Source organism: Vicia villosa, linkage group LG7, assembly GCF_029867415.1.
Source record: "Vicia villosa cultivar HV-30 ecotype Madison, WI linkage group LG7, Vvil1.0, whole genome shotgun sequence".
NCBI lineage: Eukaryota > Viridiplantae > Streptophyta > Magnoliopsida > Fabales > Fabaceae > Vicia > Vicia villosa.
In genome coordinates this window covers 33,567,969-33,585,923 of record NC_081186.1, presented here as the reverse complement: position 1 = coordinate 33,585,923, position 17,955 = coordinate 33,567,969, and the positions used below count along the sequence as shown (strand labels likewise).

The following is a 17,955-nucleotide window of genomic DNA, read 5'->3' as shown; positions in this document are numbered from 1 at the left end:
TAATTACTTGTGTAATTGCCATCCAGAATGTTCTAGGCAGTGTTTTCAACCTGTCATGATGATAACCTCGTCAACACATGCTGACGCCAAGTATTTGAATCCAAACTGCAGCAGCTAGTCTAACCAATGGAGGTCTGCTTCCTGCTTTCAGAACCAACTTCGCCATTTTGCTATAAAATTTCAGTTTCTTACTCTCTTTTTTACACTATCTGGCTTTGAACTAATAGCCCAAATGAGGATCACAAGAAATCAAATTATAAGCAAAAGGTAATCAATTCCTTTACAAAAGAATCACTAATATAAGCATAAGAATCTTAAAATCAAATTATAAGCTTGTGATAGAATATGAACTGTGTATAGAGGCTTGATTACCGGGAACCGCTGTCACAACCGGCTTAGGTGCGACCGAATCAGGAACCACGATAACAGGTGCAGCAACTTCATAAGGAAAACCTGCGCCATACAAACCAAATCAAAAAGTCTGCTGCCAGCAAATAGTCACACTCTTTCAATAAAATCATAACACATAAATAGTATTCAAAATCAACAATTGGATTCCTGCTTCTCTCTCCAATGGTCCTCTTCCTTAATATTATGACTACATTTAATAGGGAACCGAACACACAAACCAGGCTATTGTTCTATGACAGGCTCTTTGCTTATAACTCTTGCCTGCTACTTTCTCTTTGTTCTCTGACTCCATGTTTGATTGATAACACCAAGACAAATTGATCCTGGCCTGAAATTATTATTATCCAAGATGATCAAACATTAACTTACTCTTAAAATTAAAATGTGAGATAAAGTACTCAAATTACACAGTTTAAGTGCATTGAGATTCATACATCTTAATAACATTTGGGTGATAAATCTTATTGATGAAGCCCATGAAAGGAGATTTATAAGAATAAGTATCTGGTAGCTCAACTCTTACTTTCCACACACATTCTTCTCCTTGATAAGGACATGTCAAAAGTCATCACATGAATAAGAAGTTGAAATATGCAAGGAGCCTAAGATACCAACAACACCTTTCTTGACTTAACATCAAGGGTCGTGACAGTACATTAAAAAAGAACTAAAAATCATCAGCACATGTAAATAAAAAATATATATAATTAGCAACCAAAAAATGATCTTTCCAATCCTTTTCAAGATAAAAAGATCTTGTCTACATACTCTATTCACAATCAAATTCTTTCAGACATTTAATCAAACAACTAACATTCACCATTAATTTCTTTCAGACAAGTTCAGTCGTGGCTGCAACCATCTTCACACCAAAAAACTGGATCTGAAAAAATACAATTGAGTAACAAACATTAGTTTCACACCAAAAAGATGAAGAAAACCTTAAGAAAATAACATCAAAACGAATATACTGATGAAAACGAAAAAACATTCAGTGAAGCAGATGTCGGCAAAAAACAAAATGAAATTGAGTAATCAAAAGATTCACACCGAAAAAAGAAGATAATATGAAGCATTAGGGCATAGAAATCTGCAAAACACACATGAATATGCACAAGAACTTGTTAGACGCATAAGAACCAGATGAACATGAAAGTGAAATTTCACCATGACGCCAAGACAATCGTTGAATAGATGTAGTTACCTGAAAAACAGATCGGTACGATGTTGAAGATGAATCAACCCAAGGACGGTGTCGGTTCTAGGTTGAATGTAGAAGAACTAAAGACAGAGACGAGGTTGAGAGATGGGAAATTAGGGTTTGATGAAAATTGAAATGGGGTGGGAATGAGGATTCAGTGCTATTTGGGAGTACCTGAGAGAGAAAGAGAACGGATAGAGAGAGGGAAAAAGTTTGTATCAGCAAAAGAAAGAAGAAAGAGAGACAAATGAAAATAGTGTTTGGGAAAAAAATTAATTTGGACTAATAAGATGTTGACAGGTGGTGCAATTTGCAGAAGAAGTAGAAAAGTGGAAGCATGTGCTTTAGTTTATTTTGTTAATTACGGGAATAACCTTTTGCAAGGGTAAACAAATTATTTTGGAAGGGTAATATGGACAGTTTGGTCAATACTTTAGTATTGGGTAGATAGTTGATTGTGATTTATGGTCAAGTTTTGTGGAGTTAGGTTGTTACAGGTATCAGCTAGGGAGGGAGTTCGCAGCAAATCTGCCTGTGTCTCGTAGCGGAAAAAACAGTCCCCACGAAGAAGGACACAGCAAAGGGCGCGTTTTCGTTATTTCAAAAGTTCGTTTTTGTTTATATTTTTTTTGAGTGACTTTAATATCAACTGGCGTAACTAGCACAAGTGGTAACGTGGAGAGACCAATAACCAAGGGGACGGTTGTTCGATCCCTGAGGCCCTTTGGTTATTTGTTTTTTTCTTGAATTAACTTGTTGTAAGATTGGATGTTCATAGATGCGTGCGCGTCCACAGTAAGACCTCAGCATCTGGCCACTGGATTTCCAATATCCTGGATCCAATGCACACGAAACTGAAGGTACATGATAGACACTCAAAGGCTATCACACATGATCTCAGCCCAGGTTCCTTTATTTTTTAATATTATATATATTTTATCTATGTAAGTGTTTAATTATCTTAATATATTTCTTTTTAGTATATGTATATATAATTTAATTAAAAATTAGAATAAATTAGGATTAGGGTTATGATTATTTAGATTTATTTCCCCGATTATTTCGATTACTCGATTTAATCAATTTTAATTAATTATTAAAAATTATAAAAAAAACCTAGAAAGGTTATAGGTGTTAAGGTTTGCCCAATCCCACTGCCCATTTGACAAAACATTAATCATCAATCAATTCTCTCCTTGACCCGACTAAAGCTATTAGTCGCATTAAACGAGAGATAAAAGAATAAAACACGAGATTTAATTACAAAATTAAAATACATTCAATTTGCTTCCCGCGACGATCGAATCTATCGATCAGAGTAACCAGCAATGCCCCATTAATCCGTTAACTATAATGATCAAATATATTGATCATCGCAACTAACGGTGACATATTAAATCAGGGTTGTACGCCCAAATCTAAAACAATTTCATCACTTCAAATCAAACTACGGATTTTCATCCTTTTCAATCAGGCAACTCAAAAATGCCTTTCAAATCACAATTCAAAAACTACGATAAGGCCATTCAAAAAGCCTTCAAACAACCTCATACTAATTCTAAGGCGTACAACCTTGTGCCCGAACTACGTTTACTCTGATTCTGCCTAAGGAGATACGTAGGCACTTGGATAACCAAGGCGAGTCCCCCTCCCTCAAAATTCAATTCATCTTAAAATCTCACTTTTCGCCCTACTCACTTCCTTAGCTATAAACCTCAATATTTAGCCATTAACCTTTGCCTTAACATACAACTTTAGGAAAGGGTTGAGGGTGCCTAACACCTTCCCTCAGCCTGATTATAATAACTTACCCAGAAATCTCTTAACTGCGTAGGGTTTCCTATTTGCCCTTCAGAATAGGTGGCGACTCTAAAAGCTTAATTTTTAGGGCAGGTTGCTACACTAGTAATGAAGCCTAATATGAGGCTTTGATAGTCGGCCTCAAAATATTTTTGGATTTGCGGGAAAAAAGAGTTGAGATTAAAGGAGAGTCTGAGTTAGTTTTCAAAAAGTTAACAAAGGAATACAAATCCATTAAGGAAAACTTGCTAATGTATTTTGTTACATCGAATCACTTAATAAAGTGATTCGACTTTGTTGAGATCAACATGTGCCTCAACTAGAAAATCAACAGGCGAATGATCTGGCACAGATCGTCTTAGGGTATAAAGCATCGAAGGAAAAATTGGAATAACTGATTGAAGATAATTTCGACCAATTGGTCCTCTTCAGACTTGTCAATAGCAAAACTTGAGGGAGCAGAAACATAAAGATTTGGCGGAATAAACCCTGCAAATTTGACAATTTTTCCATTGACAATAGGTAGAACTCTGATTGGGATAAACTAACAATTGAATACTTAGAAAACCCAATAGGGACAGTGGATTGAAAGATCAAGTATAAGGCTTTGAACTATGTAATAATAGGGAACATATTATTAAAAAAGACTTATGAGGGTGTCTTGCTCAAATGTCTTAAAGAAAGTGAGGCTTATTTGGCAATATTTTGTGTCCATAGTGGGTCGTGTGGTGCTCATCAAACAGACCGTAAAATGAAGTGGTTGTTGTTTCGAAAAGGCGTTTATTGTAACACCCTTCTAAACCCCGCGGAAAATTTAACAAAAATCAGAGTAGAACATGAAAAATGGTATTACAACTCCAATAAAATAAACAGTTATTTCATGTCATGCCATAAAGGAACGATAAACCAACAATTATTCAGATAGCATGTTAACACAGCGGAATATTCTTAACAACTGAGTAATCAAACATCCGGAGTCAGAGACTCGTGATTCAACCATAAATCATAAACAAAACAAAGGTTTATCAATCAATTCTAAAATAACGTTCCCAGTGTTACACGACCAGAGCATGACATAGACCCACTGACTCTAACGAACTACTTGACGAGCTAATCCTCACCAAGTACACAAGCTACTCCTCATTCTGAAAAATAACAACAGTAAGGGTGAGTTTCATTCGCATTAACAATGTTATAGGAATATAAACAATACAACTTCATCCATATATTATTCACCCAAATCAATTATATTCAGATAATATAGCAACACTCATCAAATACAATCATTCACATCAGAATACACACAATCATAACATTAAACAACTTCCATTCATGTTATAATTATACACAACAACCTAATGCAATGCAACTAAATGCATGTTATCATACCCCAATTTTTGACCTAAGATACCACCTCATATCATTTGCATATACATCATTTGCATCCCTAACAAATTGCATAGCTTGTGTTTGCTACTTGTGCTCAGCAAGGTTTAATCAAGAAAGCACTCATCAGTACAAGTAACAACCAATTAGGGTTTTGTTCTCCCTTCATCTCAAATGAACCATCTTCATCAACAATCAACATTTGGTCCTCAAAGATTCATTTCAACAAGCTCAAAAGCTTTGAATCGACCAAATTAGGATTTTTCATTCGTTCACTCATTTCTTTGCAAGATAATTTCATGTTCATGGAGGTTTTCATTTTAAGTGCGCCATTGCCAATTGGTGTGATTTAAGAGACTTGTTTGGAATCTATTTCTTGGTTTTTTAGGCTCATGGATTGCTCATGGTGAAGATTTGATTCATACGGATTATTTGATCATTCATGGGAATTTCATCAAAGTTGCAAAGAAAATATCATGTTTAGTCCATTGTTGGAAAATTATTTCAAAAATGATTCAAGATCATGGATTCAAGGATTTTATTTCAAAATCATTTCAAATTCATGGTGCAATAATATATTTCAAGACTTGAAATTCAAAAGTTCACTACTTCAAGGATATTCCACCATTTCCTTTCAAAAGGGACCATTCAAATTTTCAACATTTCAAAGGAATTCAAATTCCATTCAAGATCATTCAAGAATAATTCAAAGCTTCATGCTTGAATAACAATTTCATTCAAGTTCTAAAAGAAATTCAAGCATTTACAAATGATGTTTCTTTACATGGTACAAATGAATTACAAAGGGACTTTATTAAAATTCAAGAATTACATCATTTCAAAGTTCCATTCATTTTCAAGAATACAAAGATGGAATTACAAGGAAAATTAAAATAAAAAAGGACTTCAAAGACTTTCTTGAATTCTTCAATCTTCAAAGTCTTCATTCTTCAAATTCAATTTTCTTCATGCTTTCCTCAAGAATGCTCATGTCACATGAAAAAGGAAACAAAAAGGGGTGAGATTAGCAAAAGTTCAACAAAATAATTCAAAAGCCTAAGTCAATACAAAAAGGAATCCAAGAGATATTTTTATGTCCACTTGCATGGCTTATGTCACAAGAAATATGTCATGAAAAATATTCTTATTCTTATTCTTGCAATGATCATAACTTGCCAATCAAGTTTTTTAATTCCAAACATATCCCTCATTTTGCCTATAAATAGGAAGTTCTTTCCTTGGGATTAATCACACCAAAGCAACATAACTTCTTGCTTTCTCTCTTCTCTCTATTGCTCATATTTGTTCAATAGAACTCTTGGCAAGAAATTCTCAAGCCAAGAGTCTCTCTATTGGAGGTGAGCGTTCTAGTTACAAAGAAGGAGGGGGTAGTTCTTCATACCTTACTTGAAGATCTTCATCTTCAAGCTTCCAACCACTTGAAGTTCATCTTCAAGTCTCCCTAATATCCAAAGAGGTGTTGTGGCATCACCTTCATCAAAAAGCCTACAACAATTTCAAAAAAAGGGGATTGTTAGTAACAACAACTCAAGGTTGTTCCACAACAGTTTGAAGGTGTTCTTCAATAACACCATCATAAATTTCCAAAAGAAAAAGAAAGGAGGATCAAAGCCATACCTCCAAATGCAGCCCCGTGTCCATGCATCGTTCGCACATCAACTTCAATCAACAAACTTGCTGCAGCAACAATTCAAAATCTTTAGCATACAATCAACAGCGGTTCAGAGTCACAGTTCAGAACAACATCAACAAAAGTAGTTAAGAAGCGGTTCAGGTTCACAACGATTTTCAACATAAATTCGAAGCAGTAGCAGCAAAAAAAAGCGATTCAGCATCACAATTAATTCAAACTTGCAGCAGGTTTCCAGAAGCAGAATAAACACATACCTCAACAATAACCGGTGAAAATCTCCTCACCGTAGGTAAGTCGATTCTACTTTCACTCTCAACCTTGCTGTTTTGTTGTACCTGTAAATTGCTCAAAACCGAAAACAGAGAGTATAAATAATTTTTGCTATGTCATGACAAGAGGAAAACGAAATTAAGAACACATACTTGGATTTTTGCTTCTGATTTCTATGGCCGCCGAAAAAAACTCGAAGGTTGTTGTTGTTTGTTCGGTGAGAGCAAAAAGAACGAGAGAGATATGTTGTTGTTGTTCGCTGCTAGCCTGAGAAGATCATCGTTGTTGTTTGGTGATTAAAAGCAAGAGAGACCATAACGAGTGAGAGCGACCGAGAGAGTGAAACGAGTTGGTTGGTTGTCACTCTGTTCTTTTTTTCAGAAAATAACGTGAGAGAGGAAGGAGAAAGAGGCGCTGCCTCTATGTGTTGTTTTAGGGTTTTTTCCAGAACCCAACTCTTGTGCTAAGCAGAGGCGGATCCGGGTCACACTGACCCGACCCGGTCCGGCCCAAATATCTTTTTTTTAATTATTCAGCTTTAAATCAGTTGGGCTCTCACCCCCTTTCAGGTTTTCTACACCTCTGGCCCATTCAATTAGTTTTTTTTACTAATTCTCTTTAACTTTTTCTATAAATATTTTTTATATAGGATTTAAATTTTCTTTTCTAATCCTTATTAAAAAATCCAAAAAAATATTTTAGATGCATATTTAAGTTTATGTTTCTAATTATTTTCTCTTTTCATAAAAAAACCACAAAAATATCTTCTTTTAGAATTAATTTTTATTAGAATTTGATATTTTCATATTATTTTTGTGTAGATTAATCATATAAATTTCTATTTGATTACTGTTGCACATTACTTGAAATTTCTCACTTCATCCGAGACTTCGAGATTATTTCTCTGTTGTTCTCTGGCTTTGTCTGTTTTGTTTGGTCTTCCATTTGCTGTAGAATTCCATAAACAATTACTGGATGATCAAAGAATGCTGTAAGCTGTGAACTTATATGGCGTTCTTTTCTGCTGGTGTGGATGCCTAACATCTGAAGATCACGGTAACACCTCATACTCAGAAATCCAATTTTCTCATTCTTCGAGGTAAGCCTAAAACTCAATCAATTGTTTTCACAACAGTAATCAATCCACTTTCAAAATCATGCAACTCATTTTCAAAACACTGGGCCTCTCGAATATTAGAGAGTATAAGTCCCATTCCTTTTTCTTTGTACAGTTTTTCTTTAAAACTTCTTTCAAAATTTTCAAACTGTTTTCAAACGACGAAACCTCGCGTTTTTAACAAAACAATCAACCATGTTTTATAAAATAAAACATGGGCATCCACATAGGTATAAGTCCCATTCCCTTACATGAAATTAGGTATTTCATTGTACATACACCCTTTTGTACATACCTCGATCAATTTGATTTTTAACCTCGAATAACAAATCAAAAATGAAGGTTTTCTTTAAATCTTCCCAAAAATACCATGGGCCTCCATGTAGGTATAAGTCCCAAGCCCCTTTGTAAATATTTGTTTACATAGCTTTGAATAAACTCAATGGGCCTCTCCCCGAGTATAAGTCCCGAGCCCCGTGTATACAAACGGATCATCCTTACATGTATATTTCCTTCATAAACTCCATTGTATACACATACATTGTCATATGTAATTGTTCATAACTGTTCATATTTGTTCATATTTGTTCATGTACTTGTTCATATTTGTTCGTGCTTGTTCATATTTGTGATCGTGTTATATATACTTGTTCAACTTAGTACAACACTAGGTTCCCCATAGCCTCCTATTGGGCTTCGTGCAAAGAATCTCCCTTAGTTTAGGTTAGGACATAGAGTATGGTTTCCCGGTGAAATCGCTCTAAGAGCTCAAACCAACTATACCACGCCTCCTCTTGGGCTTCGTACAAACGACTTGTCCCTCCCATAGCCTCCTCTTGGGCTTACAATGCAAGGACCCTCGATTGTCCCTCCCATAGCCTCCTCTTGGGCTTACAATGCAAGGACCCTCGGATAGCCTCCTCTTGGGCTTCGTACAAGGACCCACGGGCTTCTTATAAGCATCCCCAATATCCAAATCAAATACCCCTAGGAGATTAGACATTTATCATCTCTATGATAGGAGTATCTCATCTATATCATCACAATCAATCAATCAAACTTCTTTTTTTGCCACAAGGCTGGCTAATCAATCAAACCTTTTGCCACCAGGCTGGCTGATTAATCAAAGTTTTTGCCACAAGGCTGGCTTCGTCGAAACTTTTGCCACAAGGCTGGCTGATTAATCAAAACTTTTTGTCACAAGGCTGACTTCATTGAAAGTTTTTGCCACAAGGCTGGCTAATCAACTTGTTTTTGCCACAAGGCTGGCTAAACAAAAAAATCATCTTTATCATTCTAAGCGCCATAAGTGGCACAGCCCAGGGCTTATAATGAAAAGATTTCAAACAAAAATCAAACAGATGTATGTGATGATATAGATTAGATACATCAAACATTTAGATGACATTTGTCTCTTTTCCTTTGCTTCCACTAGCATAAGTGGGAACTACGATTGCTCTGACTTTCTCAACATCCCTTTGAGAATACGTAGGCACAAGGTCGTATCCTTGGCGAGCAAAACTTCTCCCTCAAACCCCTCAAACCTTAGCACCTGTAGACCCCGAGTTACAGATGCTCTGATTCCCTCTAAGGGATATGTATGCAGAGGATCGCGATGATCTTTGCGAGCATAATCAAACAAACACCTTAGTTTCCCACCTATTTCATAACAGAACCTCCACAATAACATAGAATGAAAAACATAACAAAGAAGCCTATAGAGTACTATAGATACGTTGGGTGTTAATACCTTCCCTTCGTATAACCAACCCTCTTACCCAAGATCTCTCCCCCACTTTTAAGGTTATTGCAGCTTTTTTCCTTTTCCTACTTTGGAAACAATAAAAAGTTTGGTCGTGACAAAAACAAAGAAAAATCTTTTTCTTGAGCACTCGAGCCCAAAGAAGGCATCAGGTGTCTCATCCCACAAACGACGATTTTTCCCCGCGACAGAAAAATGGCGACTCCGCTGGGGAAAAGAGACCATCTTTTTATTGTTTCCAAAGGAAGGGTTAATTCTATTTGCTATATTTTTCATTTCATTTTTGTTACATGTGTGGTTCTGGTTCTGTTACTTGTGTGGTTCTGTTACAAGTGATACATTATGGACAAATCCTAACCCGGAGTAAGTACACATAAGAATTAGGTGGAGGGTATAGTCATGTATGGCATACAAGGAGTTCAGTCCTTAAAAAGCTGGCATGAGAATCCTTCCGCTCAGTGGAGGTTCCTTGTTGGTAATATATGTTTAGCATGTTTCGTAGCGAAGACATTATTGCTTTCATTGAACTGTAGAAGCTGAGTTGGCCGTAAAACCCCAACCCATCCTGGCCTTATTAGGTTGTGGCGCAGAAACTATTCAGGTGAAGACTTGGATTAGTTGTCATGCGGAGAGCCACACTCAGACGAGTTTTTCTTGAGAATATTGCTAGCTCACAAGTTCAGTTGTGCAAGCCGGTAATATCCGAAAGAAAAATGTAGACTCTGACGTATCAGTAGAACATGTTGTGCAGATGATTAACCCCTAGTACCATCCCATGTTTGGTTCTCTGACCTCATGCTCGTGACGCTGGACCTTTGAACCTATGTGTACCATGTTTGTATTACCATGTTTGCAATACCATGTTTGCAATACCATGTTTGCGTTACCATGTTTGCATTACCATGTTTGCTTTACCATGTTTGAATATGTGGCATCCATGCATCCATGCATTCATACATTCATTAAAAAACCCATCTTTTTCCATAAAAACATGATTTTTCCAAAAATTTAGCGAATTTTCTTTGCAAACTTTTAAGGATTAAGTTAAGGCAAACTTTTAAAAATTGATAAGCTCAACACTCTTTCTAAAGGTAGTTTTTGTGACTTCAAAGCATTCTCATTGTTAACAATTTGATCAATTACCTCAATATGTTGACTAGTAGCAACATCATCCTTGTATTTCATGGTATTTCGCACATCAATTTTTAACTCTTCATCGTACACCTTCAAGGTCATCGTTCCTTCTTCTATGTCTATCAAACATCTCCCGGTCTCTAAGAATGGTCTCCCCAAAATGATCGGAATTTCTTCATCTTCTGGCATCTCTAAAATTACAAAATCCACTGGGAACACAAACTTGTCAATTTTTACGAGCACATCCTCTACTATACCGTACGGTCTTTTTACGGAATGATCTGCAAATTAGAGTGTCATTCTTGTATCTTGAACTTTACCAATTCCCAATCTCTTGTAGGTGGATAGCGGCATAAGGCTCACACTTGCTCCTAAATCAATAAGAGCTTTTTTAAATGATCTATCCCCAATGGTACAAGGAATAGTTACGGAGCCTCGGTCCTTCTTTTTCACCGGAATCTTCATACCCTGCAAAATAGCACTACAAGTTTCAGTTAGAATAATTGGGTCACGATCAGTGGTCCTTTTCTTGGAGATGATGTCTGTCATGAACTTGGCATATGTCGGCATTTGTTCTAATGCCTCCAGGAATGGTATGTTCAACTCAAGTTTCTTGAACATTTCCAAGAATTTTTCAAAATTTTTCTCATGCTGCCCCTTCTTCTTATTCCTTGTTGGAAAAGGTAATTTAATTGCCGGTTTTTGTTCACTAGTCTTCCCTTTAGTTGTTGGTTCTAACACACCTACATCTTCTGCTTCTACCTCATTCTCTTTTATTTCTACATCCACTTCAAGCAATGGTTCTTCTTCTTCAGCACTTTCCTCCACAACTTCTTTCGCTTTACCACTTCTTGTTACTATAGCACTCACATTAGTATGGTTTTTGGGAATCGTAACTGTGGCACTAGGTAGAGCACCTGGTTGCTGAGGACTTGCCAATTGTTGTGCTATTTGACTCATCTGAATTTCAAGATTTTTAATTGATGCTCCAGTATTCCGAAAATTACTTCTTGTTTCTTCTTGAAATTGAGAGCTTTGAGCAGCCATTTTTTCAATGGCGATCTCCCAATCTGCTTTTCTTGGCCCTGGTTGCTGGAATTGCTGTTGAGGTTGCTGATACGGCTGTTGATATGGTTGTTGTTGTGGTGGCCGATATTGCTGTTGTTGTTGTGGAAGACTTTGATAAGGAGCAGCCCCTTGTTTTGGAACGTTCCCTTGTTTATCTTTCCAGGAGAAATTCGGATGATTCTTCCACCCTGGATGGTAAGTATTAAAGTAAGGGTTGTTCTGTTTCAAAAAGTTGATTTCTTCCACCTGCTGGGCTGTTACCACACAATGCACGGCAAAGTGAGGTCCTCCACATATTTCACAACTCACTGCTTGAATCGGTTGAACCGGCTGAACTTAAGCCACCGTTTGTTTTTCAAGAGCCATTTGTTTTATTCTACGCTCAACTTCAGCTGCGATCTGCTCTTCCATCTTAACAACTTGATTCGTCAACTTCAAATCAACTAACCCTTCTGGTTGATTTACACTGCGGTCATACAGCTCTAAGTGTTCGTTTGCTGCAGTAGCATCAATGATCTTCATTATCTCAGTGGCTGTTTTAAAATTCGTTGAACCACCAGCAGCTGTATCAATTAGTTGTTTAGTCTTAAGCTTAAGACCATTCACAAAATTCTGCATTTGTTCGGTTGCATCCATGTTATGAGTAGGACATGCAACCATGCTTGAATCTCTTATATGCATCTCCAAGTGATTCTCCTTCCTTCTGCTTGAAATTGACTATATCATATCTTTTGCGGATATACACAGAAGCTGGAAAATATTCATTCAGAAATGTTGTCTCCATTTGTTGCCAAGTTGTGATACTTCCAACAGGTAAAGAGTAAAACCACTCTTCAGCATCGTCTGACAATGTAAATGGAAACATCACCAATTTCTTGGCTTCTTCAGAATGCCCCTCTATCTTTAATGACGTTGTCATAGTAAGAAACCTTTGTAAGTGCTTATTTGCATCTTCATTGATCCTTCCAGAGAATGGTTTCTTTTCTAGTTGTCTTATTGTTGCCGGGTGTAGCTGAAAATGGGAAACATTGACCGGTTGGTTAACAAATGTCATCGGGCCAAGAGGTGCATTTGCTCTTCCATAATCACCTAAAAGCCTTTCCACAGGAGGTGGGTCTTCGGCCATAGTTTCAGGTTCAGAATCTGAATGCTCAGAATGGATTGAATTAGTCTTCTCTGTTTCGGGATCTGAAACTATCAGCGGTTCTTCTTTTGCTTCCAGTTCTCTTTGTTTAGCTTCTCGGCGTCTTGCTCGAAATAATCTTTCTGGTTCTGCGTTAAAAAGAAGTTCAGTTGAGGTCTTACCTCGCATACAAAGATTAGATGAATATTAGTACGAGCAATTCAAATAACAGAACATAAAATTTTGGTTGCAGAGCAACAAAAATTCAATTGAATTATTATTTAACTTATATTTGGCAGTCCCCGGCAACGGCGCCAAAAACTTGATCAGAAAAATAGCAAGTGTACTATTTTTACAAAGTAGTAATAAAAGGTTAAAACCAAGTATCGATCTCGAGGACTGCGTTGGAATATAAGTTTTATAATGATTCAATTAAATAAAAAGTCAACTGGTGTTTTTGATTGAGTTATAGTTTCTAAATTAAAAATAAAAATAGCAGAAAGTAAATTTAAGCCTTTTTCACTAATATGAGTAAATGCCAAGGCAAGGTGTGTAATTTGCTCTGTAATAACCCTGAATCCTTATTTGAGATCTTTTCAACAAGTTCATGATATTCAATTACTAAATCTTTAGAGTGTTTGCCCCTAAATCCTTATTGGGCAAACCTTTGGTTTTTATCTATAAACCTAAGTCCTTAGAGATAACAGATAAAACCAAGCTTATTTTCTATCAAGATTTCTTAGTGACCATAGGGTATCCCTAGTCCTAGGTGATATCTACTATGGTTCAATTTAATACAAACCTTAACAATTGCGAGCCGGCAAATTGTTAATCATAGAACAATCTTTATTGGTCCAATAAAGAAGGCATTAAAAACGGTATAAAACTGAATTGAATAACATAAACATGAAGTCGATCAAATCAGAATATCAAAGTCATTACAAACCAAATCAGGGACACCCCCCTAGCATTGGGGGGTTTAGCTACTCATATTGTTCAAAAGAAATTCAAAAGTATCAAAGTTAAACATTACAGATAATTGGGGAATTTGTGATCTTCAATTGCTCTTGCTCATGAATGATCTCTCTTCTCCAATAATCTCATACGTTGCTCTGCTTCAGATTCAATTCCTTTGGTTGTAAAAATATACCGCTTCTCTTCTCCATCCTTCACTATATATTGCAAACCCTTCTTTTTAAGTCGGAAAGTACCAAAACGCCCTTCTGGATCACTTTTTGATTAAAAATCATAAAAACATGAAAATCAGCGTAACAAGCCAACACGGGTGCCCGTGTTGGTCCTCTGGATCCTCTAAAAACAATTTTGCGCTCAGTAGCAGCAACACGGGTCGTGTTAGGCAACACGGGTGCCCGTGTTGCACCACTGCTTTTTCACTTTTTCTTCTTGCTTGCATGCCTAGCAACACGGGTCGTGTTACTCAACACGGGCGCCCGTGTTGCACCACTGATTTTATCCTTTCTTCTTTGTCTTGCTCTTTACCTCCGACACTTCTTGCACTGTGTCGAGTGAAGAATCTCCTAGATCTGAAATACCATTAAACAACCAAACCAACGCATAAAATGGGAAAACAAACTCGAAAACTAACAAACGGATAAAACTTGCAAAAACAAACATAATTACTTAAACAGATTAAAAAGACTACACTATGACATTAAGCAGTGCAAAATACCTGGATTATCATCAGGAAAGTGACAAAGACATAGTGAGAATCGTGACCGATCACATACCATGGAGTATTCTTGTGGGGATCTGAAAGTTTATATACTGTGTAATTTTATAAGTGATAAAAATGGCCATAAAGTGGAGGAAAAACTAGGTAAAACACTTAGAAAATTTTCTAAGTTTTTTGAACATAAACCTTGTTTGCTCAAAATCACTTATAAATAATCACTTTTTGATAAAAGTTCCAATGTGATAAGTTGTTTGTTTTGCCAAGATCTACAACTTTCATGTTGGGAGATTTTTGAGTGTGTAAGTAAAATTTTGAGATCCATGAACTAGGTCAAAATGCACTTAAATTTTTGTTGACTTTTTTATTCTTGATGAATTCTTTGGATTTTATTTGATCAAATGTCTTCAATATCCATATGATGATGATTTGGACCCTTAAAAGTCCATGGTTGACTATTTTCTTCAAAAGTCAAAGGTTGACTTGCACAGTTGACTTTTTTCCAAATGAATGACTCTCTTTTGATTTTCAAATGAATCAAGCTCTCCTCTTCAAATGAATGATGTGGATGGATTATAATGTTGATTTGGATGCCCTTGAATCATATTTTGAGTCTTGGAACCATCTCCTGATTAAAAGTCAACCCTCTATAGAAATTAGGTCAAAAACCCTAATTGGAGCTTCTGATGAACTTGGAGGTGATTGATCTTGCATTGACCTATCCTTGGGCCTTGATATTGATTGGATAACCCTTTTTATCATAGAAGAATGTTGAACTCATTTGTGGGCCTCAAAACCCTAATTTGTTCAGTTTTCTCTTGATCAGTCCCCTGCCTTAAGACACAAGCAACAAACAATTTTTTTTTTGTATTTTTAGTTAGCAAATGATAAATGCATGATGATAATGATGATAATGATGATCCTAATATTTAAGCTATGGTGGGATCTCAGTGGTAAAAAATTGGGGTGCAACAGATCCAATAGTGGGAGTTGATAAAAAAACCGACAGTTTTTGGTTAAGAATCATTGCCAATTATAACCAATACCGTGGGCAGTCGCGAGAAAAGCAACACGACCAATTAAAATGTCGATGGCATCGAACAAACAGTCTTGTTAAAAAAAAAAATTTGGGTGTTACAAACAAGATGTTAATGGAAGGAAAAGTGGAGCATCGGAGAAAGATGTCTTAGACATCGTACATGCTTTTTTTTGCTTAAGATGAAGGTGCACCATTCAATCTTGAGTATGTATGGCGGATTTTAAAAGATGAACCTAAATGGATGGGGGAAGCCACCAAAAATTCTACAAAGAGAACAACTTTTTTTGCTAGTGGTACATATACATCATCACCTAACTCAGAGACACCTTCAAGTTATGAGTTTAACTCATCATCTCCAATGGAGCATCCAATGGGACAAAAGGCAACAAAAAGAAAGGGTAAGACAAATGAAAATGCAAATGCAGCTAAACCACCTTCTAGTGTTATGCATGATGCACAAAATAAAAAATTTGGAGTAATGGAAAATCTAGCACAACTTAAGGAGGAAGAAAACAAATTAGTCAAGGAAAAGATGGATTTTGAAGCAATGTAATTTATCATGTCAGACACTTCTAAGATCAATGATAGTCAACGTGAATTTCATAAAAAGCATGGTAACAAGCTAAAAGAAAAATATGGATGGTAATAAGATGCAATGTCCTAGTATTATTATATTTAAATATTATGTAGTACTTGTTATGTATTAACACCTATTGTAATAAGATGCAATGTTCTAGTATTATTATATTCAAACTAGCCGTTATTCAAACTAGTCTTATATATATATATATACTTTCATTCTTCTCTCACTTTTCTATCACCATTCTCTCATTCTTCTATCATATTTCTATCACCGTTATTTCAGTTTAATGGATTCAAACAATTCAATAAACTTTTTTGGGACGTGATTGAAGAAGAAATAATGGACAACACAGATGAAGAACTAGTATTGTCAATGCTAGAGAAGGAGCGTCAATCCGGAAGTTCCGCTAGGCTAAAAAGAAGATCAGTGATTGATCGTAGTCGTGAAGAAGGGCATAGACAATTATTCAATGACTACTTCTCAGAAAATCCAATATACACGGGTGCCCAATTTCGTAGAAGGTTCAGAATGCATAGGCATGTGTTTCTTTTAATTGTAGAACCCTTGGAAATCATGATGAATATTTTCAAATGAGGGTCAATGCAACTGGTAAAATGGGTATTTCACCATTGTAAAAATGCACCTCTGCTATTTGTATGTTGGCGTATGGATCTTCCACTGACATTGTAGATGAATATGTTCGAATTGGTGAAAGCAGTGCAGTTGAGTGCTTAGAGAGATTCGTAAGGGGCGTGAATGAGGCATTTGGGGTTGAGTATTTGAGAAGGCCTAATACCAATGATTTTGAACATCTTATACAAATGGGGGAGTCACGTGGATTTCCAGGCATGCTAGGTTCTATTGATTGTATGCATTGGGAATGGAAAAATTGTCTTGTTGCATTGAAATAACAGTTTTGTCGAGGTGATCATGGTAAACCCACAATCATGCTTGAAGTAGTGGCAATCACAAGACTTATGGATTTGGCATGCATTTTTTGGTATTGCGGGTTCAAACAATGACATTAATGTGTTAAACCAATCCAATGTGTTTGATGATATTTTGGAAGAATGAAAATGAAGATAACACGCTACCAACAATAATTATCCCTAAAGATAAGATTTGCCTTGGAAATATGTATTTCATGATTCAATCGAGGCAAAGCATTAAATGCTATTTATCAAATATGCTTCAACGGATATGCTCCAACGGTATTATACCAAGCCTATATAAAGAGCAAACTTTGAACTTGAAAGTATGCTGTAGAGCTGCATAAAGAGCACAAAAAATACACATGAGAGGCGAATCATATATGAAATATGTGATGATCTAATATGAGTGTAAAAATTCACTACTATGTGTCTATGTGAAGAAAAATTAAAAGTGAGAAAGAGAAAATCTACTTGATTAAGAAGTACTCCTGCAATTCTCCAGAAACTTAATTCACGATAGAATTGGTATCCTTAAGTATCCTACTGATATGGATACTTGAGAGGGCCAAGAGTTCCTGCTAGACTCTTGGAGGTTTCTAGGTAAATAAACGTTATATCTCGTGGAGATCCCTGAACGGTTTATTATCTAAGTGTTAGTCACTTGCAGTTGGCTTGTGCATTGTATTGTTAGTCACGATAGTTGGTTGTGCATTTGAGTGCTTAGAGAGATTCGTAAGGGGCGTGTGTCATACCCCAATTTTTGACCCTAAGATCACGCATCATTT

General features: G+C 36.2%; 1 protein-coding gene and 1 long non-coding RNA gene across 2 annotated transcripts; one reads left to right on the top strand and one right to left on the bottom strand.

Annotated features, from left to right (window-relative positions):
- Positions 1-402: 402 nt before the first annotated feature.
- Positions 403-1,769, bottom strand: LOC131617099 (uncharacterized). Its single transcript, XR_009288424.1, has 3 exons — positions 1,616-1,769; positions 846-1,294; positions 403-739 (listed from the first exon to the last, which is right to left on the bottom strand). It is a non-coding gene; the product is annotated as an uncharacterized LOC131617099 (long non-coding RNA).
- A 14,808-nt stretch (positions 1,770-16,577) lies between these two features.
- Positions 16,578-17,149, top strand: LOC131618846 (uncharacterized). The gene is made up of 2 exons (XM_058890005.1): positions 16,578-16,740; positions 16,929-17,149. Exons 1-2 carry the CDS (start codon positions 16,578-16,580, stop codon positions 17,147-17,149), a joined length of 384 nt encoding a protein of 127 aa, XP_058745988.1.
- The last annotated feature ends 806 nt before the right edge of the window (positions 17,150-17,955 follow it).

Bases quoted from the DNA above. Each gene is read 5' to 3' on its own strand.
- LOC131618846 (XM_058890005.1), top strand. From the start codon at position 16,578: ATGGACAACACAGATGAAGAACTAGTATTGTCAATGCTAGAGAAGGAG. The intron at 16,741-16,928 runs GTGCCCAATTTC...CTGACATTGTAG, and splicing joins AGAAAATCCAATATACACGG to ATGAATATGTTCGAATTGGT.